General features: G+C 39.7%; 2 protein-coding genes and 2 long non-coding RNA genes across 10 annotated transcripts in view; 3 read left to right on the top strand and 1 right to left on the bottom strand.

The window, feature by feature from the left end:
• The window catches only part of LOC124179163 (cytadherence high molecular weight protein 2-like), a 78,777-nt gene extending 73,693 nt beyond the window's left edge, over positions 1–5,084 (top strand). For 2 of the 3 annotated variants that reach the window (XM_046563330.1, XM_046563331.1), the window contains 7 exons: positions 93–201; positions 296–988; positions 1,123–1,349; positions 1,448–1,650; positions 1,810–2,099; positions 2,198–2,365; positions 2,795–3,060. In XM_046563330.1, coding sequence (XP_046419286.1) covers positions 93–201; positions 296–988; positions 1,123–1,349; positions 1,448–1,650; positions 1,810–2,099; positions 2,198–2,365; positions 2,795–2,887 — 1,783 coding nt within the window. In that variant the 3' untranslated portion in view covers positions 2,888–3,060. Of the gene's footprint in view, positions 1–92; positions 202–295; positions 989–1,122; positions 1,350–1,447; positions 1,651–1,809; positions 2,100–2,197; positions 2,366–2,794; positions 3,061–3,125 lie in introns of those variants that run through there. The other variant, XR_006869970.1, reaches the window with a different exon arrangement.
• Positions 5,085–5,088: 4 nt separating this feature from the next.
• On the top strand, positions 5,089–18,229 carry LOC124179168 (esterase E4-like). 5 transcript variants are annotated; one of them, XM_046563345.1, is made up of 8 exons: positions 5,094–5,646; positions 6,499–6,566; positions 15,078–15,163; positions 16,223–16,568; positions 16,779–17,141; positions 17,294–17,454; positions 17,526–17,848; positions 17,936–18,229. In XM_046563345.1, exons 1-8 carry the CDS (start codon positions 5,126–5,128, stop codon positions 18,102–18,104), a joined length of 2,037 nt encoding a protein of 678 aa, XP_046419301.1. In that variant the 5' UTR covers positions 5,094–5,125; the 3' UTR covers positions 18,105–18,229. The 5 variants fall into 5 exon arrangements, with proteins under 5 accessions (XP_046419303.1, XP_046419304.1, XP_046419305.1 ...); XM_046563347.1 differs by lacking the exons at positions 15,078–15,163; positions 16,223–16,568; positions 16,779–17,141 and adding exons at positions 7,866–8,211; positions 8,415–8,777 and having other exon boundaries at positions 5,089–5,646; positions 6,499–6,634; XM_046563348.1 differs by lacking the exons at positions 15,078–15,163; positions 16,223–16,568; positions 16,779–17,141; positions 17,294–17,454 and adding exons at positions 7,866–8,211; positions 8,415–8,777; positions 8,948–9,108 and having other exon boundaries at positions 5,089–5,646; positions 6,499–6,634.
• LOC124179212 lies at positions 7,633–10,383 on the bottom strand. Its single transcript, XR_006869983.1, has 3 exons — positions 10,248–10,383; positions 9,912–10,131; positions 7,633–7,817 (listed from the first exon to the last, which is right to left on the bottom strand). It is a non-coding gene; the product is annotated as an uncharacterized LOC124179212 (long non-coding RNA).
• Positions 10,312–11,806, top strand: LOC124179213. The gene is made up of 2 exons (XR_006869984.1): positions 10,312–10,378; positions 11,416–11,806. It is a non-coding gene; the product is annotated as an uncharacterized LOC124179213 (long non-coding RNA).
• Positions 18,230–27,016: the final 8,787 nt, after the last annotated feature.

Below are 27,016 nucleotides of genomic sequence, written 5' to 3'. Positions count from 1 at the left end.
TTCTTGTTCAGCAATACTTTGTTTATAACGATTGACTCCAATGTATATAGAATATCTATCAAGTTAGTACTTACTTGGCTCTCTTTCTTCAGAAAATCACACCGGCTGTTAACACTCTCTGACTTTTGGGAATCAGATCCAAGTAAATCTCAAGAGGATATGCTTCGGATCAAATTGGAAGAAGAAAAATTTAGAAGAGATGTATAATGCTTTTCAGTTATCAAATGGATAAGTTCAATCAAAACCAGTTCAATTTCATTAGAAGAACTAATGTAAATTTTTTTTATGTTTACAGCATTGCGAGCACTTGATTCAAGAACTTCAAAAAAGACTGCTTGAACAACAAGAAAAAGTAGCAGTAGCGGTGAGGGTAGATAATGAAAAAAACGTTGTTATAACAAGACTTCAAAATGCTTGGACCAAGTTGAAATTGAGGTGGCAAGTATTGGAAGCGGAATCAAGTGACTTACATTTAACCCTGAAAAACGTAAAAGATAAACATCGAACGGAATGTACTGAACTTCAATCCCAGATCAAACGGTACGAAGGGGAATTATCGAAAGCACTGGATCTAGCTGGTGGTTATAAAGAAAAAAGTGATACCTTGACTAAAGAAAAATTAGATTTATTAAAGAGTCATGCAGATGAGCTAGAAAATTATAAATCTTTGGTACAAGAAGTTGAGAATAGGTACAGTCAACTAAAAGATGAATACAACAAAGTACTAGATCACAACCAACAACTTGGAGTGGCACTGAAAAATACTCAGCAAGAAGTGAATAAAGAGAGACTTCGAGGCGGTGAAGTAAGAGAAGAAATGGGTGTAATTCATAAAGCTCTTGACGCCTGTGAAGCGGAGCTGATCGTTCTTCGACAAGAAAAGGAAAATCTTCAGCTAAAATTGAAAGAAGAAACGAATAGAAATCATATTTTGGAACAAAATAAGTCTATCCTTCTTACAGCCATAGATGAAGCAAAAATGGCAGAGGTATTTATGCTGAAATTTATGATTTGGAATCCTTTGTCTTCATAAGTTTTTTTTTATATCTAGTTCATTCCATTTCAGCCAAATAATTGCCTTACATGACTTAATTAATGAACAATGATTTCATTACATTCCAGAAAGCAGCTAACGCGGAAGCAAAGTCTATAGCTGCTCAACAAGAAAGAATAAGAATAGAATTGCGAGAGGTTTACCAGAAACAAGTCGACGAAGTAGTGAAAGCTAAGCTCCAAGAATTTCAATCACAACTTGATGCAGCCGAATCTGCGTTTCACTCTGAGTTGGAAAGTAGGCAGCGTGCAATCGCTGAATGTGCAGCTAGGAAGATCAAAACTGTTCTTGATAAGTAGGTATATGTCTGGGCTACGTGAAGAATTCACAAACAAAATCGAATCTTGTATCAGTTGATAGAATTTAGAAGTAACACGAATTAAAAATTTTCAGACATCAGCTAGAGATAAATTTATTGGAGGAAAAGCATAAAGAAGAAAAACGGCTGTATGAAATTCAATTGGCCCAGGCTATGCAACAGGTTTCAATGCTGAATACTAAGTTGAATTCTCAACACGCCAACAAGACTCAACTTGCCGAGCAATTGCACTCAGTCATGCAAAGGCAATGGCAGCAAGCACTGCAAATTATATCAGGTATATTTTTAGCGTTCATACTCATTACATTGTGGAAAAATTGTACAAAACATTTTCAAATTCTTTTATTACCATAGCCACATTTGCATAGATTGAAATTGCTGCTTTAAAAAATGTTTCATTTATACTATAAGAGGGTATGAAACGGATCATTTTCAGGTGGTAATATGGATAATCTAACTCCCATACAACGTATTCATGCTGAAAAGTTTTTTGAAAATAAACATCCAATGAAATCAGAATCCAGCCCGAATATCGGGAGCAGTATTATGGAGCCTATGCGACTGGAGTCACATTCCATGCCCGTGATTGATGGGCGGGGCTTCCTTTCTGCCCGTTTAACTGAAGAAAGAGATGGACACGCGAAATCAAACACTTTAACTGATAATACTCCATTAACAAGCCGCAGAGATCAGCCAAAAGATGATCTTCGTAGATATATCAAAATGGTATGCGGCAATTAATTTTAACGCAATGGATCTTCGGATCTTATTCATACAAATGATCTTGCATGGTGCATAATTATGCCGTTGCAATATTTCCACAGATATTGGATATGCAACAGCCAAAGTCAAACTTTGTGCAAGCACCGTGTTCTGAGTCACGCCAAAGTCCAACTCCGATTTGCAGAGAAGTCCCTAGAAAGCATTACACGAAGAAAGAACAGAGTTTTCTCAGTGAAGATAGCAGTGTGGTTTGGCAACCAAGTTCCGAGGCAAGTTATTCGCGCCAATGAAAACATTCTGCGAATTTCACATTTGTTGTTAAAATAACGAATTTGCAAGATAATATTGCCAGGATATGCAATACATGAGGAGCAATTCCGAATCCATGATCTATACGTGAAAAACAATGCGAAGATGCGAAAAGCAAATATTTTTCCAGTAACGTGCGCGGCCAACTAAAACAACATTGTGTCAAAGTAGTTTTCTACCTAGCCACAAGCCCAATCAGGCATCATTACGGGTTGCATCCTGTACATTGAACCATTTAATTGATATCTTGCGAACGGAATGAAAATTACTTTCTACGCAATACTTGGACCGGAGCTACTATTCAAGATGGCATTTCAAATCACTTGAATTCCATGATTAAACCATGAAAAGCTGAAAGTATAGCATTTTAAAATCTGGTTTACTTTTAGATCTTTACTCAAGAAGAAAGTGAATATGTTTCTGTTCCTGAAAAACCGGCGGCAAAGGGGGATCAGCAGAAAAATAAGCCTCCGTGGAAATGAATTCTTCAATTCAATTTTGTTGAACCACATTAATAATGTCAAATTTTGACAGTCAACTAGATATACGCATTTGTGAAATATGTAAGCATAAACGTATGCAGTACATTCTCTCATCTATGACCGAATTTTGTATCACAACGCAGCTCGCTAAAAATACGAACTTTTTAAGTAAACTGTATTTTACACTTCAATGACCAACAGATACTATATGTTCTGTAATACAACTTTGATTTTTCAGTGCGTCCGAAAGTTGGTGGTCTGCTGACCAGCTGGATAAGTTTTGATATCAATATTCTATAATTACGGACGTCAGCGACCTTCGAAAATGTAAATTGTGATTATTCATCTGAAACACATAGTAGACCAGGTATACGAGTCTCTGAATCATTTATCTCGTTCCATGGTACGCAACATGGGCACAAATCCTGAGCTCGGAAACTTCGCGTCGAAGACAACCGCCGACCGTCACGTCATACAATAATGCATACCTTTCAATCTCCTTCCTGGACTTGATTCGCATCGTAATATGTCAAATTCAAAAATACGCAAAATCGGATTGGATTTTTACAGAATTGTGCGACAAGTTCTAGATATTTAAGGTTTTTTCAGTCCCAGCTTTAGCTGAGTTACACGTGTGCTTGGCACACGTAAGCATAAGAGCACTTGGAGGGGCAACCATGTACAATATCTGAACATTTATACATGTTTATGGGTATGTAGAATATTCTACAAACGTTTGGACTATAATTTCGAACATCGAACAAAATTCTAAACCGTCAGAAACTTACTGTGAACACCGAGTCATTAGCCAACGTGGTCAAGCCTGGTTCCCGGCACTAATCAAACCAACGATCCGAATGTCCCACATTTTGCTACAGTTTACCAAAGCTAAGTACCAACGAACGTTTGCTTTCATTTTGCCATCTTAAATTATTTGTCATGTGAAATTCGTATATAGCTCCACATTGTTTTTCGCAGACCTTTGCATTAAAGAATTATATTCATGTGATGTAATGAAATCTTCGAGTGTAGGACCACCTTTTGAACTATAACTCCGAGGGACTTACGTGAGATTCAGATGTAAAAGCACCAAATAAAATAAAAAGTAAAATACATTTTTATGTATGCTGTATGCGGATAAATTATTTTGAATTTTAACGCTAAACTTATGCTCATTCATGTTCACTCTAATAGTATTATTTACGATTTGTAAACATGATAATCTAATCTTCGACCGGGTTAAACAAATATTGCTTATACAAAGTTGTAACTTCTCCGTTATGATAACATTAATGCTATAATTGTGAATTATTATACGTTTTATCCAAGTTTCATTTTATATCGGCCTTTCCGTTCACTTGATCATTTTGTAAACCGCTTGAACCACATTTAACGAATCGTTTTTAAAATATGTCATAATTTCTTCCTATAAATTCATTCTCAATCATTCATTGTTAACGATCAACAATCCAGTCACTTCTGGATAAAATACTTCAATAGATCCATTCAAAATAAAAAATGGACAATACTTCCAAAAATATAATTTAAATGGGTAAATGTAAATGGTCACTTTGAGAACATTTAAAATGTCAAATGCAAAATGCCGTTTACATTTTAAATGTCTATTTTAAATGAAACAATTTCGAATATGGCCCAACTGTGCCTATCCTTTATATTAGTTTCGCGTCAACTATTTAAACAACTCTTACAATTCCGTACAAAACTATAGCGACAAGATCCCATTTACCGGCTCACCGAAAGATAACTCTTTTACATCATTTTTATTCGTGGCTCTTGTGCGGAAGCATCCCTTATTCTCAATGAATTGCAATCACCACTCGGACACATATACCTCATGCTTCCACTTCCAGAGAAGTGCTTCTATTTACATGGGGCATTCTAGGTTAATTCGATTATGGTTTCACCCGCAACCTCTTTAATTTGCTCCGCGATTTTTTATATTGTTGTTCCAACTCTAAAAAATGTTCCACTTTCTTGCAAATTCTTCCTGCCCCCTGAGCACCGTAAATGATTATATTTTGATAGTGGTTGCGACATTTTTGAAAATAATGGATAAGATTACGTAAATTCTTTCGCTGTAACTTTGAATATCCCGACCAAAATTAAAGTGGTCAAGCAAGATGGTAATTTTTAATTAATTTTTGTTATGAGTAGATGGAATGGCAATTATACCGGTTGTATAACGTAAAAGAATAAGTATGTAATTCGAATATTTGAATGATCTATGTGTGCACCCACACGGGAGCGACTTTTTTCGATTTTGCACGCATGCGAAATAGCCTTCAAGCCAGTGTAGGTCAGCTATCATATTTTTATGTTATCTCACATGTAAATCCAATCTCATCAAACTACTTAATGATAGAATTTGTTTATAAATATATCTGTGATTTCCGTGCACGTATTTTGAGAAGAGATTCCTATCTCGGGCTGGGCTCTTTCCCGAGCATCACTTGGTGCAAAACAGTAAGCATGGCTATACGTACGATTGGCTCGCGCTCGTGCTGTTATATAGCAGCCGCGTGTCTGCTGGTGGGTCTTTTGCTAATTGCTTTTCTGACAATTTTTGGTGTTATTCCAATTAAAAATGGGGAGATTCCCGCTGGCGAGGATTGGATGCGTCCGGAAACGACGATACCTCAAGGAAGACTCAGAGGTATAAATATGGCCACACACCTTGGCAGAAGATTCGCTGCCTTCATTGGAGTTCCGTTTGCCGAGCCACCGATTGGAGATCTCAGGTTTGTAGGAGTAATTCAGAGTTACAAGTCACCTATCGCTGCGTAGGCGGTGCAGAAAACGTTTCCCGGACACCCACACGGAGATAAAACCTCAACTCGCCGATTCGGAGCCTGAACGACGTCACCTGCGTTACAATTTCTGCGAGCTATCGATCAGGACTTCACCGCCAAGCTAGGAGTTTGAACTCAAGTCCTCCCCTTCCGAAGTCTGGCACGTTAGGAACTACGCTGTTACTTACAGTAGTAATATACGGTATCCATAGTAAACTGATACCGGTACTTATGATGATAATGTAATTGATTGGGCAAACTTTGGTTCATATCATCCAAAGATACAAGTAGTTAATATACATCAACACGAGTTGATAATGCAGTGAGGACTTCTCACCCTCCCGAGCTCATACCGTGCATTTTTTTCTTGTTCAAAATGCATGGTATGAGCTCGGGAGGGTGAAGAGACCTCACTTTATTGATAAGATTTTTTACTCTTAGTAAGAAGATATTGTCTAACCAAATAAACAATCAAGGAGGCGTGTATATGTACTGAAATCACATTGTTTCGCCCACATTTACGTACTTTGCTTTTACACATCTCGATTGCTTTGAGAGTCCGCTAAACCATCGGTAATATCAGCTCTCGACGGATTTTCTTTGGGTTGATTTGCATTGACCACAACTCGTGGCACTAAAATACATAATTGAATGTATTCCAGAGAATAACATGTTCTAAATCTACGACGAAGAATTGGCGGAATCGTCTAGCCTCATGCTGGCCGAAAAATCAACTGTCATTGGAAGTTTAATCATCACAAAAATACGGAAACATTAATTTCTCCAATTATTCCAATCCAGGTTCAAACAAGCCGTACCGGCGGGTCCTTGGAACGGGACTCTAGATACCGACCGCATGCCTAACGCATGTATTCAGAACGAGGAAAAGCTCATGGGGGATGAGGACTGCCTCTATCTCAATGTCTATACGCCGCAGGTATATCGCAATCGTATTGACTATATTTTGATACCTGGAAGAAGTTATAGTTTTACCATCAGCGTTTCAAATTTTTCATCTTGAAAAATGTACTAGCCGTACCAAGAGATTCAAGGATTTTCAATTGAAAGTACAGACATTTTGAAATTCACTTGATTTCAGTACCGAAACACCAGTTTAGGCTATCGTCTGATCCAACAGCGAACAAGTTTAGCTGCGTTCATTTTACATAGGATTCGAGTACTGCCAAATAAATTGAGGCAATGTAGAATTGATTTTATTGTTCAGGCTTTGTTTTGGTTCGTGCACCACCCTTTTGTTGGTAGACTTGTTTTATTTCAGTGGCACCTTCATTGCTTCAGAAATCAAACTTTCGCTCACAGATGTTTGAATATTATAGCGTGTGTCGGACGTGCGGATGGGCGATATCATACACATCAGTGGTGATATCTGATTCGTGTGATTACAGCGCACGCTTATTCATTAGAAATCGCCCACTTTCCGCACTAGTAACGCAATATACTAATTGTCACACAGCTGGGTATAAAATACAGCATATTTTTAGTTCTTTAGATTGGATAAGAAATCTCTGTGATTACATCGTGAAGGTTGATTTCGAGAAATAAACAGATCCTCAATCATTTGAATTTGTTCAACCATACCTACAGTTCTTTATCGTACTCGAAATATTTTGGTTCGGACAACGCTAGAGAAACTGAAAATTTAAAATCTCATTGGAAAATTTTCTACGGAGTTCAAACCTCTTATATCATCTTCTTTTTTGCACACAATGAATCAAACTGTTGTGCAAGATTACCCCCCAAAATCGAAGTCATGAAGTTTTCGTCCATCGATCTTGGTTTCTCCTCGCTGTTCCTAGCTCCTTAGGCTGCGTACAGACTAGAGCATTTTTGCGCGCAATATACTCAAGTTTGGACGTGGGTTCCGAAATGCACGTTTATGCTGTCAGCCTGCAACATTGCGATATACGTATAGAAGAAATCAGTGAATGAAGTGCAAAAAACAAGTCTTATCTCTTAATGATACATAGTTTATAGTTTATTGTTGGTGCATCTATTTGGTTTGCTATCACTTCTCAATTTATCAGATGAAGAATTGAATAAGGCGGGTGCACGGTGATTATTCAGAATCACGGTATACGGTCGGCTCACATTAATGAATTCTGAAATGAAAAAGCAAATAATTACTTTTTTACCAATCTACCGCATAGGTTCCTAGTAGCCAAAACGCTACGTTACTGCCAGTGATGGTGTACATCTATGGTGGACAATTCAGGTTTGGAACGAGCACTCCTGACCGATGGAGTCCAGAATTTCTTCTTAATAAGGACGTGGTTCTCGTAGTTCCGAACTATCGTTTCGGAATACTCGGATTTTTGAGTACCGGCGACGAAGTGTCGCCTGGAAATAATTTACTAAAAGATATAGTTGAAGCTTTGAGATGGACCCAACGAAACATCAAGTATTTCGGTGGTGATCCAAATAAAGTAACGCTTTTCGGTGGAAGTTCAGGCGCCGCCTGCGTTCGCCTTTTAACCTTATCTCCTTTAACAAAAGGTGAGCAGAGTTGCTTAGTTGAATTGAAATACACCTATAGTATTTAGTGATCATCTTTCGGTGGTAAATGTACCCAACTTAATAAGCGAAGCTAATGCTTTTAATTGTACGAGAGATCAATAATGGCATTGAATTAGTTTTCACTAAAAAGATATTAAATACTTGGCATGTCAACTTGACGAATAGCTGCACACTTTTTTCAGGACTCTTTCACCAATTCATGACACACAGTATACCGCAAGTCTATCCTCCTGTTCCTGAACCGTATTCGGTGGCCGCCACGCGTGCCACGAAGTTGGGCGAATATCTTGGTTGTCCAACCAACACGTCAACCACCCTTGTTAACTGTCTGAGGACTTTCAATGGGTCATACTTGTACGAAACAGACGTGCTGTTGAAGGATGAAAGGACGGCCAGGCCTACTGTTTGGTATCCTGTAGTCGAACCTGACGTAGATGGTGCACTTTTTACGGATACTCCAGGGAATATCATTGCCAATGGAAAACAGCACGATTTGCCGTGGGTGGCCCTTGCAACTAAGGAAGAAGGAATTGTTACAACTGCAGGCAAGTATGGGTGGATCAACGTGAAGTAACGAATATTCCTATAGGTGTCTATATCGCACACAGATGTCAGGTAACATACCAGGCTCTGCATATTTCAAGAAACTTTATCGGTAGTTATTTTTTCTCGGTGAATGATTTTTTCTAAAACTTGCACTTGTTCTTTATTTCAGTGTACTATAATAGGCCGGACTTGTTCCAGCAATTTTTAGACAACGTTGACTCTTACTTAATCAGCTTCTTGAGACACGACGTTTGGTCAGCCAATGTCGATGCCCAAACTGCCACTCTTAAGTCTCGTTACTTGAACGATCTAACTGCAGACAGAAAATTGGTGAGAACTGGAACAACTGACGACAGAAGTTCAAGTTCCATCAATTATGGCATGTTTGATGTTGCTTTCAGCTACTACAGAATTTGACTGACATCATGACCGATTACGAGTTTACCTACTTTAATTACAACGAGGTCAAACAACGTGCAAACAACCCTGCTTACAAGAGTCCCGTATACTTTTGCACTTTTGACTACCGAGGCACTTTCAGCTACAGCTATAAGTTTAGTGGTGGTAACACGGAGAATTGGGGCGCGGTGCACGGAGACGAGCTGCTTTACCTCATTCCTGGACCAAAGGAAATGTTTGCGCCACCAGGCTCTGAATTTACTGAGACTGATATGAAAGTGGCCGACGCTATGGTGGAGCTATGGACATCGTTTGCTATCAATGGGTGAGTATCAGGCTATGAATAGATAAAAGACATCACGTCACAACCGCTTGTCTATCGACAATATTTGACGATATAACACATTTTCAGGTTGCCGACTACTGTAGCTCTCAATGACAACGCGATTTGGGAACCATTCTCATCAGACGAAAAATATCTTCAGATCGGTAATGACAGCGATCCTGGAATTAAGGTTAAAAGTGGTTTTCACGAAGAGCGAATGCAGTTTTGGGAAAATTTCTTTGTTGCTAAAAAGTAGATTTAGTTTGAACTGCGGTTCCCAATCAGAATTCGTATTCTCTGTTTTAAAATAGTTTTTTGTGACTTGCCCGTCGACGAAAGTGAAAGAGATGTGGGAATAAATATTTGATGCCTATCTTAGAACGCAATGTACAGAATTTAGTTTCAATACCTGATAATGATAATATTATCACAAAATGCGTAATCGCACTTGATTTTTCATTGATCCATCACCCACATGTCGTACATACAACGTTCGGTATCATTGTCAGTGTTCCATCGAGTAATATCAACCTGTGCCCTGGGATGTCTATTTGTGGCATTGAAAGTATGGCTCGATCGTTTTCAATGATAGTGAGCATCGATTTTATTCAAGGTTTTTGAATTCGTGTCTGAAAAAAGGATTACCATGTCAGTGATACGTGTTTGTTAAATTTTTGAATTTGCTCTGAAATAAGCTTAAACGTATTTGGAATATTAAAATAATGAAACGATTAGTCAAACTTACAGCGCGCTCTCTGTCGCAAATCTGCAAGACTGATGCCCAGCGGTTTCCGTCAGTTACTGCCAGCAGTGCACAGCGAGTTAGTCGGAAAATTTTACGTATAATACTCGATGCTGTTCTCTTACGCGGATGGCGTGAGTACTGTTAGCATTGCGTGACACAATTAATACTATAGTCAATTACTATGTGCAGGCATAAGGAGAATGGGTGCAATATTAAGGGGAGCTAACCCGCCTCAAATCAGCTCTGTGAAATAACGATGTGGAAAGGTTACTGATTTTTTTAAAAATACTAAGTATTTCGAAGTTCAACTTCGCGAAAGCTCAATATGTTTAGAACATCTCTTCATTGTTTTCACAATTGCGACTTTTTTCAAATGAATAAGGTACCAAGAAATCTAGGCGAGAGATTGTTGGAAATAGTCTCCAAAATACGTGATAATATCAGTAACCCGTAGTATCGAAAATTATAAGAGTTGAAGGGTTTTTGGCAAACAAGAAGAACACTCGAAAAACAGTATTTGTGGCATAATTCAACGGTGCAAACTATTGTTTGTACGTTTTTATTGAAAAAAAAATAATTCAAAATCTTAATATTAGGACGTGAGCGTGATCACATTTTAGAAGTCGCTCGACTGAGTGTCGGCTGAACTAGCTGGTAATTGTTTTTATTAGTTTTAGTGCCAATGTCATGTACTGAATTCTTCGCCCCGCAGATAGAAGTGCAGAACATGACGACCTTGCAGGAAATTGTTTATTTATGTAGTTTACGTATCACGAAGCGTTATACTGTAATCTATGTAGTACGTAAATCTGTTTTCTCACATTTTCGATCTATGAGAAGAAATACTAAGTATCAATTTGTCATCGGCCGTGTTGGTATAACGTAAAAAAAAGGGTGTGAATCCAACAGGTGAATTAATTGCCATGTGTATCCAATTTTACGAAAGTATGCCAAATTCCAATAAATCGAAGTTCTTCAGAAGTCACGCCCGAACGTTCCAATATTAATATTTTGGATATTTTTGTGGTAAAAGCATACAAACAATAGTTCATATTTGTTACGGGCAAAACCAGCTCGAGGACGAATTTAGTCGTCGTTTACGTCCATATGGAGACGCCTTCTTTGATTATCACTTAATGGTCAGAAAACTAGTTTTGTTTATACAAAGGTCCCTTGAGGGGAGCGTCAACCGCGGAGAGTGGTGGCAAGCAACTAACCTGTCACATTGGGTGACTTAAGGGTCGTACGCCACGTAAGCAGACGAGGAAGATAACGGGCTGTTGCAGAGGCATTGGCATAGCCCCATGGCATGAGGTGGATTGTAAAGGTGGGCTCGCTTGGGAAACATCGGATAGTAGCGGGAACAGACAACTAAGCACATGCGCCGAGGACAGCAGAGCGCATGCGCCGACGATGGGCGAGCAACCGGGAGAAAGAAGAGGGGGAAGAAACCTAAGACCAACAGCGGCAGCGGCAATTTCAGTCTCAGTTTTGGTTCACACTTTGTACTACGCACAAGGGAACCCTCCCCAAATAAAGAGAATACACTGCCAACCTAACATTTTCGTCTCGCTGACTCGCTCTTCCTCCACCCATGTACTCCGTCTTACTCGTGGGCAGGTCGTGCGAATAACAATATTGTTAAATCATGTCAAAACACCGTTCTTCGAATTTATCTGTTTGCCAAAATCCCATCAACTCGTACAATTTTCAGTACTCTGGTTACCGATTTTTTTGCGTTTTCGGGAGAATATTTCGAACAACCTCTCGTTCGGATTTCTAGGTACCTCCTTCATTTCAAAAATAGCAATGCTTAGAAGAATAATGAAATATTCGAAAAATGTTAAGATCTAGCCATGCAAGTGATCGTTCCAAGTGGCCTGGATACTGTGTTTAATAGAAGACTTAATCGTCAGACACTGAACCCGTCGCATGGGACAGCCGTGCAACATATTTTCGTTGTTTAAATTCAGTCAAACACAACCCCGTTAGGTGAATTAGCAGTACTATGCAATCCGATGTTTACATGATCCTGAAATTGATCGAGGTCACTTGAACGGTTTCGATCCACCAATCGCAATGACTCTGTTGTGTCGGAGCATAAAGCTATCGTTTCTAGTACGTTTACTTCATCAGCCGACTATTTTGTTGATCAGTATAAAGTAATCAAGAAATACTCCTGCTCATACACTATTAATCGTTCTAATGAATTATCTGTGTATAATCAAAACTTACAGCGCAAACAAGACTACGTAATAAGATGTTCAAACTGCATAATCATTTCTATAAAAGAAACAATGTAAGAAGAAATCCAATTAAGAGTAATATTTATTACGCAGAACACCACTGTGTGCATAAAGGGATAAAGCACAATTTGACTATGTAATTTTGATAGTAGCAGCTTTAATGATAATTGGAAACGCTGAATAGAGAGTTCCCGTCCTTTTTTGTACTGGGTGTTTTAAATTCTTACGTTTAATCAAACAGTATTTGCCGGATTAGACGGACTGTACAGTATATCGATTGATTACGATGTTGCTAATGAACCAGATCTTGACGGAGTAATTCAGGATGTCACAGTTTTGAAAGCGGGAAGGTTCACATGATTACGACTACGCCATAATTACATAATCTGTTCGTGTTAATGTGAAATCCTCTTATTTTTAGCAATCATTTGTACCTTTGAATATCATATAACTTGAGTGAATAATAACGGGAATTAAATATTTGATTGTTCTATGTGTGCACTTATATGGGCGCGGCTTTGTATTACTTTACACGCATGAAAAATGGCCTTCGAACCGGCGCTGCTCGGCTTTATTATTCTGTTATCTCACATGTAAATCCAATGTCATCAAACTACTTAATAACAAAACATACATTATAAAATTTGTATATACACTTAATTTTATTGGACCACTTGACAAGGTGGATTTAATTCCTGTCCGCATTATATGTTGAGATTAGGTTGCGAATTAAATTCAAGGCGTTGCTACCAAACTACATTGTCTCTAATTATGACAGGACATCTTTTCTTCTCGCAAGATAAAATGACTCAGACTGGTCTCTTTGGCGAGCATCACTTAGTGACAGACAGTAACCATGGCTATACGTACGATTGGCTCGCGCTCGTGCTGTTATATAGCAGCCGCGTGTCTGCTGGTGGCTCTTTTGCTAATCGCTTTCCTGACAATCTTTGGTGTTATTCCAATTAAAAATGGGGACATTCCCGCTGGAGAGGATTGGATGCGTCCGGAAACGACGATACCGCAAGGTAGACTTCGAGGTATAAATATGGCCACACACCTTGGCAGAAGATTCGCTGCCTTCATTGGAGTTCCGTTTGCCGAGCCACCGATTGGAGATCTCAGGTTTGTAGGAGTAATTCAGAGTTACAAGTCATTTATCGCTGCATAGGCGGTGCAGAAAACGTTGCCCGGACACCCAGACGGAGATAAAATCTCAACTCGCCGATTCGGAGCCTAAACGACGTCACCTGCGTTACAATTTCTGCGAGCTATCGCTCAGGACCTCACCGACAAGCTGGGAATTTGAACTCAAGTCCTCCCCTTCCGAAGTCTCGCGCGTTACGAACTACGCTACTACTTACAGTAGTAATATACGGTATCCAGTGGACTGTTTCAAAATAAATCGATAACTTTTTTTTTTGCTTTACACAATCTTCAACTATACTTGAACATCAAAAAATAATCCTCGCGAAAGGAGAGGCCTGTCCTTCAAAATTTAGAGGTGTCTCATCGGACTTTTGTCTTTTTTTACTTCGTTAATACGTAAATAATTGATTTGCATGGATGGAACAAACGTTTTTCTTGTCTTAAAATGATGAATATATTGCAAACTTATGTATAAATACTGAATATACTAGAAAAAACATTTACAACAACAACAAAATACATTCATTGATACGCTGTGACAATAATCATTTTCGGCTACAAAAAAATTGACTTATTGCAATTGGGGTATTTTTTTTCTATGGTCTTGAAATATTCGGATAAAAAAGACAAAAGTCCGATGAGATACCTCTAGATCTTGAAGGACTGGCCCCTCCTTTCGCGAGGATTATTTCTTGATGACCAAGTATAATTTAAGATTGCGTAAAGCAAAAAAAAAAAATTATCGATTTATTTTGATACAGTCTAGTATACATAGTAAACTGATACCGGTACTTATGATGATAATGTAATTGATTGGGCAAATTTTGGTTCATATCATCCAAAGATACAAGCTAAGGTTAATATACATCAACACGAGTTGATAATGCAGTGAGGACTTCTCACCATCCCGAGCTCATACCGTGCATTTTTTTCCTGTTCCAAATGCATGGTATGAGCTCGGGAGGGTGAAGAGACCTCACTTCATTGATAAGATTTTTTTCTCTTAGTAAGAAGATATTGTCTGACCAAATAAAAAATTAAGGATCCGTGTATATGTACTGAAATCACATTGTTTCGCCCACATTTACGTACTTTGCTTTTACACATCTCGATTGCTTTGAGAGTCCGCTTAACCATCGGTAATATCAGCTCTCGACGGATTTTCTTCGGGTTGATTTGCATTGATCACAACTCGTGGCACTAAAATACATAATTGAATGTACTCCAGAGAATAACATGTTCTAAATCTACGACGAAAAATTAGCGGAATCGTCTAGCCTCGTGCTGGCCGAAAAATCACCTGTCATTGGGAGTTTAATCGTCACAAAAATACGGAAACATTAATTTCTCCAATTATTCCAATCCAGGTTTAAACAAGCCGTACCGGCGGGTCCTTGGAACGGGACTCTAGATACCGGCCGCATGCCTAACGCATGCATTCAGGGAATGAACGAGCTTCAGAAGGAGACAAAGCTCACGGGGGATGAGGACTGCCTCTATCTCAATGTCTATACGCCGCGGGTATATCGCAATCGTATTGAATATATTTTGATAGCTGGAGGAAGTTATAGTTTAACCATCATCTCTTCAAATTTCTTATCTCGCGAAATGTACTAGTCATACCAAGAGATTTAACGATTTTCAATTCAAAGTACAGACATTTTGAAATTCATTTGATTTCAGTACCGTAACACCAGTTAAGGCTATCGTCTGATTCAACAGCAAACAAGTTTAGCTCTGTTCATTTTACATAGGATTCGAGTACTGCCACACCTATTCAGGCAATGTGGAATTGATTTCACTGTTCAGCTTTGTTTTGATTCGTACACCAGCCTTTTGTTGGTAGATTTTTTTTATGTCAGTGGCACCTTCATTGCTTCACAAATAAAACTTTCGCTCACAGATCTTTTAAGATTATAGCGTGTGTCGGACGCGCGGATGGGCGATTTCATGTACATCAGTGGCGTTATCTGATCCGTGTGATTACAGCGCACGCTTATTCATTAGAAATCGCCCACTTTCCGCACTAGTAACGCAATATACTAATTGTCACACAGCTGGGTATAAAATACAGCATATTTTTAGTGCTTTAGATTGGATAAATCTCTGTGATTACATCGTGAAGGTTGATTTCGAAAAATAAACAGATCCTTAATCATTTGAATTTGTTCAACCATACCTACAGTTCTTTATCGTACTCGAAATATTTTGGTTCGAACAACGCTAGAGAAACTGAAAGTTTAGATCTCATTGGAAAATTTGCGCGCAATACACTCAAGTTTGGAAGTGGGTTCAGAAATGCACGTTTATGCTGTCAGCCTGCAGCATTGCGATATACGTATAAAAGAAATCCCTAAATGAAGTGCAAAAAACAAGTGTTTTCTCTTTATGATACATAGTTTATAGTTTATTGTTGGTGCATCTATTTGGTTTGCTACCACTTCTCAATTTATCACATGAAGAATTGAATAAGACGGGTTCACGGAGATTATTCAGAATCACGGTCTACGGTCGGCTTAGATTAATTAATTCTCAAATGAAAAAGCAAATAATTACTTTTTTACTATTTCTACCGCACAGCTTCCTAGTAGCCAGAATGCTACGTTACTGCCAGTGATGGTCTTCATCTACGGTGGACAATTCACGTATGGAATGAGCACTCCTGACCAACACAGTCCAGAATTTCTTCTTAATAAGGACGTGGTTCTCGTAGTTCCGAACTATCGTTTGGGAATACTAGGATTTTTGAGTACCGGCGACGAAGTATCGCCGGGAAATAATTTACTTAAAGATATAGCTGAAGCTTTGAGATGGATTCAACGAAACATCAAGTATTTCGGTGGTGATCCAAATAAAGTAACGCTCTTCGGTGGAAGTTCAGGCGCCACCTGCGTTCGCCTTTTAACCTTATCTCCTTTAACAAAAGGTGAGCAGAGTTGCTTAGTTGTATTTAAATATACCTCTGGTATTTAATGATTATCTTCCGGTGGTGAATGTGCCCGAGTTATTGTTACTACAGCGAAGCTGATACTTTCAATTGTAAGAGAGATCAATAATGGCATTGAATTAGTTTCCACTAAATAGATATTAAATACTCGGCATTTCAACTTGACGAACAACAGCACACTGTTTTCAGGACTCTTTCACCAATTCATGACACACAGTACACCGCAACTCTATCCTCCTGTTCCTGAACCATATACGGTGGCCGCCACTCGAGCCACGAAGTTGGGCGAATATCTTGGTTGTCCAACCAACACGTCAACCACCCTTGTTAACTGTCTGAGGACTTTCAATGGGTCATACTTGTACGATACAGACGTGCTGTTAAAGGATGAAAGAACGGCCAGGCCTACTGTTTGGTATCCTGTAGTCGAACCTGACGTAGAAGGTGCACTTTTCACGGATACTCCAGGGAATATCATTGCCAATGGAAAACAGCACGATTTGCCGTGGGTGGCCCTTGTAGCTAAGGAAGAAGGAATTGTTGTAACTGCAGGCAAGTATGGGTGGATCAACGTGAAGTAACGAATATTCTTATAGGTGTATATATCGCACACAGATGTCAGGTAACATACCAGGCTCTGCATATTTCAAGAAACTTTATCGGTAGTCATTTTTTCTGAAACTTGTACTTGTTCTTCATTTCAGTGTACTATAATGAGCCAGACTTGTTCCAGCAATTTTTAGACAACGTTGACTCTCACCTAATCAGCTTGTTGAGACACGACGTTTGGTCAGCCGATGTCGATGCCCAAACTGCCGCTCTAAAGTCTCGTTACTTGAACGATCTAAGTGCAGACAGAAAATTGGTGAGAACTGGAACAACTGACGACAGAAGTTCAAGTTCCATCAATTATGGCATGTTTGATGTTGCTTTCAGCTACTACACAATTTGACTGACATCATAACCGATTACGAGTTTACCTACTTCAATTACAACGAGGTCAGACAACGTGCAAACAACCCTGCTTACAAGAGTCCCGTATACTTTTGCACTTTTGACTACCGAGACAGTTTCAGCTATACCTATAAGTTTACTGGTAGTAACCCGGAGAATTTGGGCCCGGCGCACGGAGATGAGTTTATTTACCTCCTTCCTGGACCACGGGAAATGTTTGGGCCACCAGGCTCTGAATATAGTGAGACCGATTTGAAAATGCTCGACGCTATGGTGGAGCTATGGACATCGTTTGCTATCAATGGGTGAGTATCAGGCTATGAATAGATAAAAGACATCACGTCACAACCGCTTGTGTATCGACTATATTTGACGATGCAACACATTTTCAGGTTGCCGACTACTGCAGCTCTCAATGACAACGCGATTTGGGAACCATTTTCATCAGACGAAAAATATCTTCAGATCGGTAATGGCAGCGATCCTGGAATTCAGCTTAAAAGTGGTTTTCACGAAGAGCGAATGCAGTTTTGGGAAAATTTCTTTGCTGCTACAAAGTAGATTTAGTTTGAACTGCGGTTCCCAATCAGAATTCGTATTCTCTGTTTTAAAATAGTCTTTTGTGACTTGCCCGTCAGGGAAAGTGAAAGAGATGTAGCAATAAATATTTGATGCCTATCTTTGAACGCAATGTACAGAATTTAGTTTCAATACCTGATAATGATAATATTATCACATAATCCGTATTCGCACTTGATTTTTCATTGATCCATCACCCACATGTCGTACATATAATGTTCGTTAAATCGTTGTGTTTATAAGTGATTCATCGAAATATAATCCTATGGCCTCTAATACCTATTTGTGGTATTGAAAATCTGCCTTGATCGATTTCAGGCATTCAGTTGACAATTTACAGTGAGCAACGTTCTCCTAAAAAATGTAATTCTCGAGTGAGCAAAAGTATTACTACGTCAGTAATAACTGTGTATTGGAATTTAGAACTTGATCTCAAATGAACCTGAACGTACTCAAAATATCAGTTACGATAGTGCAACACGCTTGCACAAACTTTTTATTGCACGTATTTTGTATAATCAGCTAAACGGTCGGTACGGAAAGATGACAACAGCTAATGTTACCGTCACGTGTACCCAGACGCATAATGCAGAGTCGAATATTATTATGACTATGAAACATAGACGTACACGATTGACTGTTAGAAACCAGTTCGTAATATAAATAATAGGATAAGATAAAAATGGCCGCAGGAGTTATTTGAGTGGTACTTATAGATACGTAACTTGTGTACGTACAAATCTAAGATAGATCACTGATATTTTCATCGCAGGCAAAAAGAGCACATTTTGCAACAACGGAACAAAGCCGACGTTCATTCCTGTGTTACATAATATAGGACTCTAATAGGGTCTAGCGCACGGTCTTATAGACAGGTCTGGGCACTCCGGCTGTAAAACCTTGCTCGAAAATGAAGCCGTGGTCTAACGGAAGCACTGTCTGCATCGAAGAGCCGTTTCTTCGCCGCTAGAGGATGCTAGTTTCGGGTCCTCCCGTGTCCAACGCGCCGGAGCGCAAAGTGAGTTTGAGCTCTGTCTGTAGGCCAGTAGCGAGTAGGAGCGGATGATTTCGCTGCTCAACTTTCTCGTTATAAATTTATTAGGCTTATAGAGGATCTATATCTAACTTAGTTTGTCCAATTGTCGAATAAAGAGCTTCTAGCTTCCGTTTCAATACGTGATATTCATTTCGTCCACGACCTCATCTTTCTCTGACCCGGCATTTCCAAGCTTGCACACATTTTAAAAACAAATTTTTTAATGCATTGGCATTTCCGTCAATCATTACTTTTAATTTTATAATGGGAAGAATTTCCATTAACCATTGATATTAATTTTTTAGCGGAAAGAGTACCATTAACCAGAAAAAATTTTCGTTAACCATTAAACTTAGTTCTTCCATAGGAGAAATTTGCATTTGACCATTGAATTAATTATTTTATTTGAACAACTTTTCATTCAAAAATTCAATTCAATGGTTAATGTATTATTTTTTCATGAAGAATTTTCCAACCCTGCTCAAACCCGCCCAGACCCACCGAACTTTCACGGAAAGTAACCCAAGGCTGTGAGTCTGTATATATCTTGAGTCAACGGTCACTGTGCTGATCGTAACTTTTTCTGTTTCAGCTGATCAACTTCTTTGCATTTTTTAGCTAATCAAACCTTTTATTTGCTCGCCTATAAAATAAAACAATCATCCTCTTTATCCACATTTAAAACAATTATGTTCCATTCATTAATGAAACATCCTTCACCCGTAATTAAAAATAATGAAAAATTGCAAACAAACCGGGTAATATACACAAGAAGAAAATAAATTGGGAAAATTCATCGATCAGAGACGATAACCATCAATCTGGGTGTTTTGCTTCGACTTCTACAGAGCGGCAATTCCATGGTGAGTATGCTCTGCTCCAACCGCTGTCAAACACGTCCTACGTTGACTGAAGAATATGATGACAGTTGCCCTAATGGGTTTTAGTGCAACAGCGAAAAATCGTCGTGCGTTTGCGCTCTCTGAGATGTTCCAACGGTAGAGTTCAGAACTTGTTGCAGAACATCAGGGAGTTACCAATTTCGACATAATACTAGCTGCATTCATCTTTATAGAAAAAATTCGGAGTGACTGTAATTCATCACGGTTGCGCTGATTTTGATCGAGATGAAATGGATGCTCCGTATGTGAGACAGTATTTAACGCAGTGTCCTGATTTGAAGACCTAAAAAGTTTATAGAGAATGAACGAAGCTGCATAAAACTTCAAGTGTATTTTAACACACATTTGAAAGGTGTAAGTTTTGTCGGGCGTAATTTTGCGAGAGAAATCGATTAGGCGCAGTCCCAATACGCTGAGATCAACGCATCGAAAGTTATAGCCAAAAAACAAAACCTGTGATTATATGAATCCTTACGTAATGTTTTTGATGTGTTCTTATACTGAAAATATTTATTGCTATTCCAGGTACAACCCGAGGTGGTTGTCGGTGGTTGTTCGAGGTGGTTGGCGATTGTTGGAGGTGGTCGGAGGTGGACGAGGAGGAGGACGAACTGAACTGAGTCTCAAAGCCCTGTTGACATAAAAGCAGCTATTCGATAGAAATTATAGTTTATACTTTACACAGCCCGTTGCATGATATTTCATTATAAATACATACGTTTCAATGTATTTAGGAATAATTTATCAAATATACAGAGGTCATGTGCAAATAATAAATGAATTGATTCGACCGCAGTTTAATGTATTCATTAGAGCTTTGACAATAAATTTAAGCTTTGTTACTTCTTTTATTTTATTATGGATAATCAAAAACATTTCCGACTATTCGTGCTGTGGAAGCTTGGGGATTAAACCAAATGTAGCAAAAGATTAGAAACAGTGTATGTAGAGTACGGGTATTTTTCTAATAATGCAAATAGAATAGAATACCACGCCTTGCGAATTAGCTTTCCAGACAGAGATGAATGATGAATTTTAAGGACTGCATTATCGTTGTTGAATACTTTATGCCTCATGGGAAAAGAAAATCTGTAACAATAAAATTGATGCACCGGATCATCGTCGACTTTAACTTTTGAAATGTCCTACCATTTTCGAACACCTCCTACCTCCCCCTGCCACCTCCGACCATCAATGGCCACTTTCGACCACCCCCTATCACCTTCTGCCAGCGCCGACCACCTCCTACCATTTCCGAACACCTCCAACCATCCTATTTACCTATATTACTAGATTAGCTATGATATGAAAAGAGAAGAATTATTCATTTCGAAATGGGATTCTATTCGACGCGCGCTCGATATATTCCATAACATCAGTATTCATAATTATTCCAACAACTTTTCATTTGCTCTCTCGATCTTGAATTTTCATAGGCATAGAATCGAAACGCTGGTTTAGCTGGTCGCAAGTGAAGCATCTGCGTTGGGCGGAGAAGCGGAATTGTTTTTCGAAAAGTATTCGGATGGAAAAAAATTCAGAGTAACTGCAATATATAACGGATGCGCTAATTCTGAACGAGATGAAATGGATGCTTCGTATATGAGACGGTATTTAACGCTGCGTAGTGGTTTAAAGACCTAGAAAGGTGATAGGGAGAGAAAGAACGAAGCTGCTTAAAACTTCGAGTGTATTTTAACACACATTTGAAAGATACGAGCGAAATCTTTCATCATCCAACTGTCGCAGAACGGCAGCGTTATTAGCCGACCCGTTCACTGAAGAATATATCTTCAGTCAACGGCTGACCATCGAAGGGCCTGGCCGCTTGAGTCTGAAATCGGCAGGAGAGATGAAGTGTGTATTTCTTGTATGAAACGTGAAAACTAAAAGCATTATACATCATATCTTATCATCATACATCATACATCATACATCGTACATCATACATCATCATACATAGTATTAGAGTTTAATACCAAAGTTTGGATGTCGGATTTTCAGAAAGTGACGTCACCAATTTAAAATCAGCCAGCCAAATTCCTCAGTCGGGAAACAACCGCGCAGTAGAGCGGACGGATGAGAGTCGCGCTCCGCAAATTTCGAGTACCGGGTTCTCAACCTTCCGAATCCCGCGCTTCGGGTCCGCTACGTATTTCGAGTACCGGGTTCTCAACCTCCCGGATCCCGCGCTTCGGGTCCGCTACGCGGTGAAACTCGACTTCCAGGATAAGCGCTCCGTGGTTCCTCGTTCATGTTTACAATAAATTATTTCAATTCGTTTTTCGCGCAACCCCAAATTCGGTGGCTGTCAGTCCGCTAGTAAAATTTCTCGACTTCCAGGATAAGCGCTCCGTGGTTCCTCGTTCATGTTTACAATAAATTATTTCAATTCGTTTTTCGCGCAATCCCAAATTCGGTAGCTGTCAGTCCGCTACTAAAATTTCTCGACTTCCACGATAAGCGCTCCGTGGTTCCCGGTTCATGTTTGCAATAAATTATTTCAATTCGTTTTTCGCGCAATCCCAAATTCGGTAGCTGTCAGTCCGCTAGTAAAATTTCTCGACTTCCAGGATAAGCGCTCCGTGGTTCCTCGTTCATGTTTACAATAAATTATTTCAATTCGTTTTTCGCGCAATCCCAAATTCGGTAGCTGTCAGTCCGCTAGTAAAATTTCTCGACTTCCACGATAAGCGCTCCGTGGTTCCCGGTTCACGTTTACAATAAATTATTTCAATTCGTTTTTCGCGCAATCCCAAATTCGGTAGCTGTCAGTTCGCTACTAAAATTTCTCGACTTCCACGATAAGCGCTCCGTGGTTCCCGGTTCATGTTTGCAATAAATTATTTCAATTCGTTTTTCGCGCAACCCCAAATTCGGTAGCTGTCAGTCCGCTAGTAAAATTTCTCGACTTCCAGGATAAGCGCTCCGTGGTTCCTGGTTCACGTTTGCAATAAATTATTTCAATTCGTTTTTCGCGCAATCCCAAATTCGGTAGCTGTCAGTCCGCTAGTAAAATTTCTCGACTTCCAGGATAAGCGCTCCGTGGTTCCCGGTTCATGTTTTCAATAAATTATTTCAATTCGTTTTTCGCGCAATCCCAAATTCGGTAGCTGTCAGTCCGCTAGTAAAATTTCTCGACTTCCAGGATAAGCGCTCCGTGGTTCCTCGTTCATGTTTACAATAAATTATTTCAATTCGTTTTTCGCGCAATCCCAAATTCGGTAGCTGTCAGTCCGCTAATAAAATTTCTCGACTTCCAGGATAAGCGCTCCGTGGTTCCTCGTTCATGTTTACAATAAATTATTTCAATTCGTTTTTCGCGCAATCCCAAATTCGGTAGCTGTCAGTCCGCTAGTAAAATTTCTCGACTTCCACGATAAGCGCTCCGTGGTTCCCGGTTCACGTTTACAATAAATTATTTCAATTCGTTTTTCGCGCAATCCCAAATTCGGTAGCTGTCAGTTCGCTACTAAAATTTCTCGACTTCCAGGATAAGCGCTCCGTGGTTCCTGGTTCACGTTTGCAATAAATTATTTCAATTCGTTTTTCGCGCAATCCCAAATTCGGTAGCTGTCAGTCCGCTAGTAAAATTTCTCGACTTCCAGGATAAGCGCTCCGTGGTTCCCGGTTCACGTTTACAATAAATTATTTCAATTCGTTTTTCGCGCAATCCCAAATTCGGTAGCTGTCAGTTCGCTACTAAAATTTCTCGACTTCCAGGATAAGCGCTCCGTGGTTCCCGGTTCATGTTTGCAATAAATTATTTCAATTCGTTTTTCGCGCAATCCCAAATTCGGTAGCTGTCAGTTCGCTACTAAAATTTCTCGACTTCCAGGATAAGCGCTCCGTGGTTCCTCGTTCATGTTTACAATAAATTATTTCAATTCGTTTTTCGCGCAATCCCAAATTCGGTAGCTGTCAGTCCGCTAATAAAATTTCTCGACTTCCAGGATAAGCGCTCCGTGGTTCCTCGTTCATGTTTACAATAAATTATTTCAATTCGTTTTTCGCGCAATCCCAAATTCGGTAGCTGTCAGTCCGCTAGTAAAATTTCTCGACTTCCACGATAAGCGCTCCGTGGTTCCCGGTTCACGTTTACAATAAATTATTTCAATTCGTTTTTCGCGCAATCCCAAATTCGGTAGCTGTCAGTTCGCTACTAAAATTTCTCGACTTCCAGGATAAGCGCTCCGTGGTTCCTGGTTCACGTTTGCAATAAATTATTTCAATTCGTTTTTCGCGCAATCCCAAATTCGGTAGCTGTCAGTCCGCCACTAAAATTTCTCGACTTCCAGGATAAGCGCTCCGTGGTTCCTCGTTCATGTTTACAATAAATTATTTCAATCCGTTTTTCGCGCAATCCCAAATTCGGTAGCTGTCAGTACGCTAATAAAATTTCTATAACTTTATAATCTTCTCATAATCTTTCTGGTAGATTATATCGATAAAAAAATTATATCAAACCTTACACATTATTTTTGATTTGTTCTCATGCTGAAAATATTTATTAGTATTCGGGGTATAACTCGAGGTGGTTGGCGGTGGTTGTTCGAGATGGTTGAAGGTGGTCGGAGGTGGACGAGGAGAAGGACGAGGAGGACGAGGATTTGTGCTGGGTGAGTAAAACACTTTTATAATATTTGATGGCAATTGTAATTATATTTCATCTGAAATATTACAAACTTGTCACGTTTACAATAAATTATTTCAATTCATTTTTCGTGCAAGCACATATTCAGTAGCTATGAATAATCTTATACAATTTATCACATTATTAATTGATTGATTAATTACATTAATCCTTGCACAATATTTTTGATGTGTTCCTATACTAAAAATATTCATTACTATTCCAGGAATTACCCGAGGTGGTCAGAGGTGGACGAGGAGGAGGACGAGCTGGACGAGGAGGAGGACCAGGTGGACGAGGAGGAGGCGGGGTGGGTCGTGGGAGAGGACCTCTCCTCTCCTGAGAGGAGGGGAGGGGAAGGGGCCGGGAAGGGGGAGAGGTGGGCGGGGAGGGTGAAGGGACGGGAAGGGGAGGGGCCGGGGAGAGGCGGGGAGGGGGAGGGGTGGGTGGGTGGCGGGAGGGAGGGAGGGAGGGAGGTAGGGAGGGTGGGTGGGTGGGCGGGAGGGAGGGAGGGAGGGAGGGAGGGTGGGCGGGCGGAAGGGCGGGAGGGAGAGAGTGGAGGACGGATGTTGATTCGAGCCCGTTAGAGTTAATAGCAGAACACACGCCCGCCTTCCCGCTCCCTTCCCGCTCCTTCCCTCCCGCCCTCCCGCCCTCCCTCCCTCCCACCCTCCCTCCCGCCGCCCACCCACCCCTCCCCCTCCCCCGCCCCGCCCATCCCCGGCCCCTCCCCTTCCCGTCCCTTCCCCCTCCCCACCCACCTCTCCCCCTTCCCGGCCCATCCCCCTCCCCTCCTCTGAGGAGAGGAGAGGTCCTCTCCCACGACCCACCCCGCCTCCTCCTCGTCCACCTGGTCCTCCTCCTCGTCCAGCTCGTCCTCCTCCTCGTCCACCTCCGACCACCTCGGGTAATACCTGGAATAGTAATGAATATTTTGAGTATAGGAACACATCAAAAATAGCGTATAAGGATTAATGTATTTATTCAATTAATTAATAATATAATAAATTGTACAAGATTATTTATAGCTACTGAATATGTGCTTGCACGAAAAATGAATTGAAATAATTTATTGTAAACGTGACAAGTTTGTAATATTTCAGATGAAATATAATTACAATTGCCATTAAATATTATAAGAACATTAATTGATTATTTAATAATATGATAAATTGTATAAGATTATTCATAGGTACTGAATATGTGCTTGCACGAAAAATGAATTGAAATAATTTATTGTAAACGTGACAAGTTTTTAATATTTCAGATGAAATATAATTACAATTGCCATTAAATATTATAAGAATATTAATTGATTATTTAATAATATGACAAATTGTATAAGATTATTCATAGGTACTGAATATGTGCTTGACGAGAAATGAATTGAAATGATTTATTGTAAACGTGACAAGTTTGTAATATTTCAGATGAAATATAATTACAATTGCCATCAAATATTATAAAAGTGTTTTACTCACCCAGCACAAATCCTCGTCCTCCTCGTCCTCCTCCATGTCCACCTCTGACCACCTTCAACCACCTCAAACAACCATCGATAATGGTTGATGGAAGTCGAGAAATTTTATTAGCGGACTGACAGCTACCGAATTTGGGGTTGCGCGAAAAACGAATTGAAATAATTTATTGTAAACATGAACGAGGAACCACGGAGCGCTTATCCTGGAAGTCGAGAAATTTTACTAGCGGAGTGACAGCTACCGAATTTGGGATTGCGCGAAAAACGAATTGAAATAATTTATTGCAAACATGAACCAGGAACCACGGAACGCTTATCCTGGAAGTCGAGAAATTTTAGTAGCGAACTGACAGCTACCGAATTTGGGATTGCGCGAAAAACGAATTGAAATAATTTATTGTAAACGTGAACCGGGAACCACGGAGCGCTTATCCTGGAAGTCGAGAAATTTTACTAGCGGACTGACAGCTACCGAATTTGGGATTGCGCGAAAAACGAATTGAAATAATTTATTGCAAACGTGAACCAGGAACCACGGAGCGCTTATCCTGGAAGTCGAGAAATTTTAGTAGCGAACTGACAGCTACCGAATTTGGGATTGCGCGAAAAACGAATTGAAATAATTTATTGTAAACGTGAACCGGGAACCACGGAGCGCTTATCGTGGAAGTCGAGAAATTTTACTAGCGGACTGACAGCTACCGAATTTGGGATTGCGCGAAAAACGAATTGAAATAATTTATTGTAAACATGAACGAGGAACCACGGAGCGCTTATCCTGGAAGTCGAGAAATTTTATTAGCGGACTGACAGCTACCGAATTTGGGATTGCGCGAAAAACGA

The sequence above is a fragment of the Neodiprion fabricii genome, chromosome 3 (assembly GCF_021155785.1).
Source record: "Neodiprion fabricii isolate iyNeoFabr1 chromosome 3, iyNeoFabr1.1, whole genome shotgun sequence".
Taxonomy (NCBI): Eukaryota; Metazoa; Arthropoda; class Insecta; order Hymenoptera; family Diprionidae; genus Neodiprion; species Neodiprion fabricii.
Note: the sequence above shows the minus strand (reverse complement) of the source record. Positions and strands in the feature narration are given on the sequence as shown.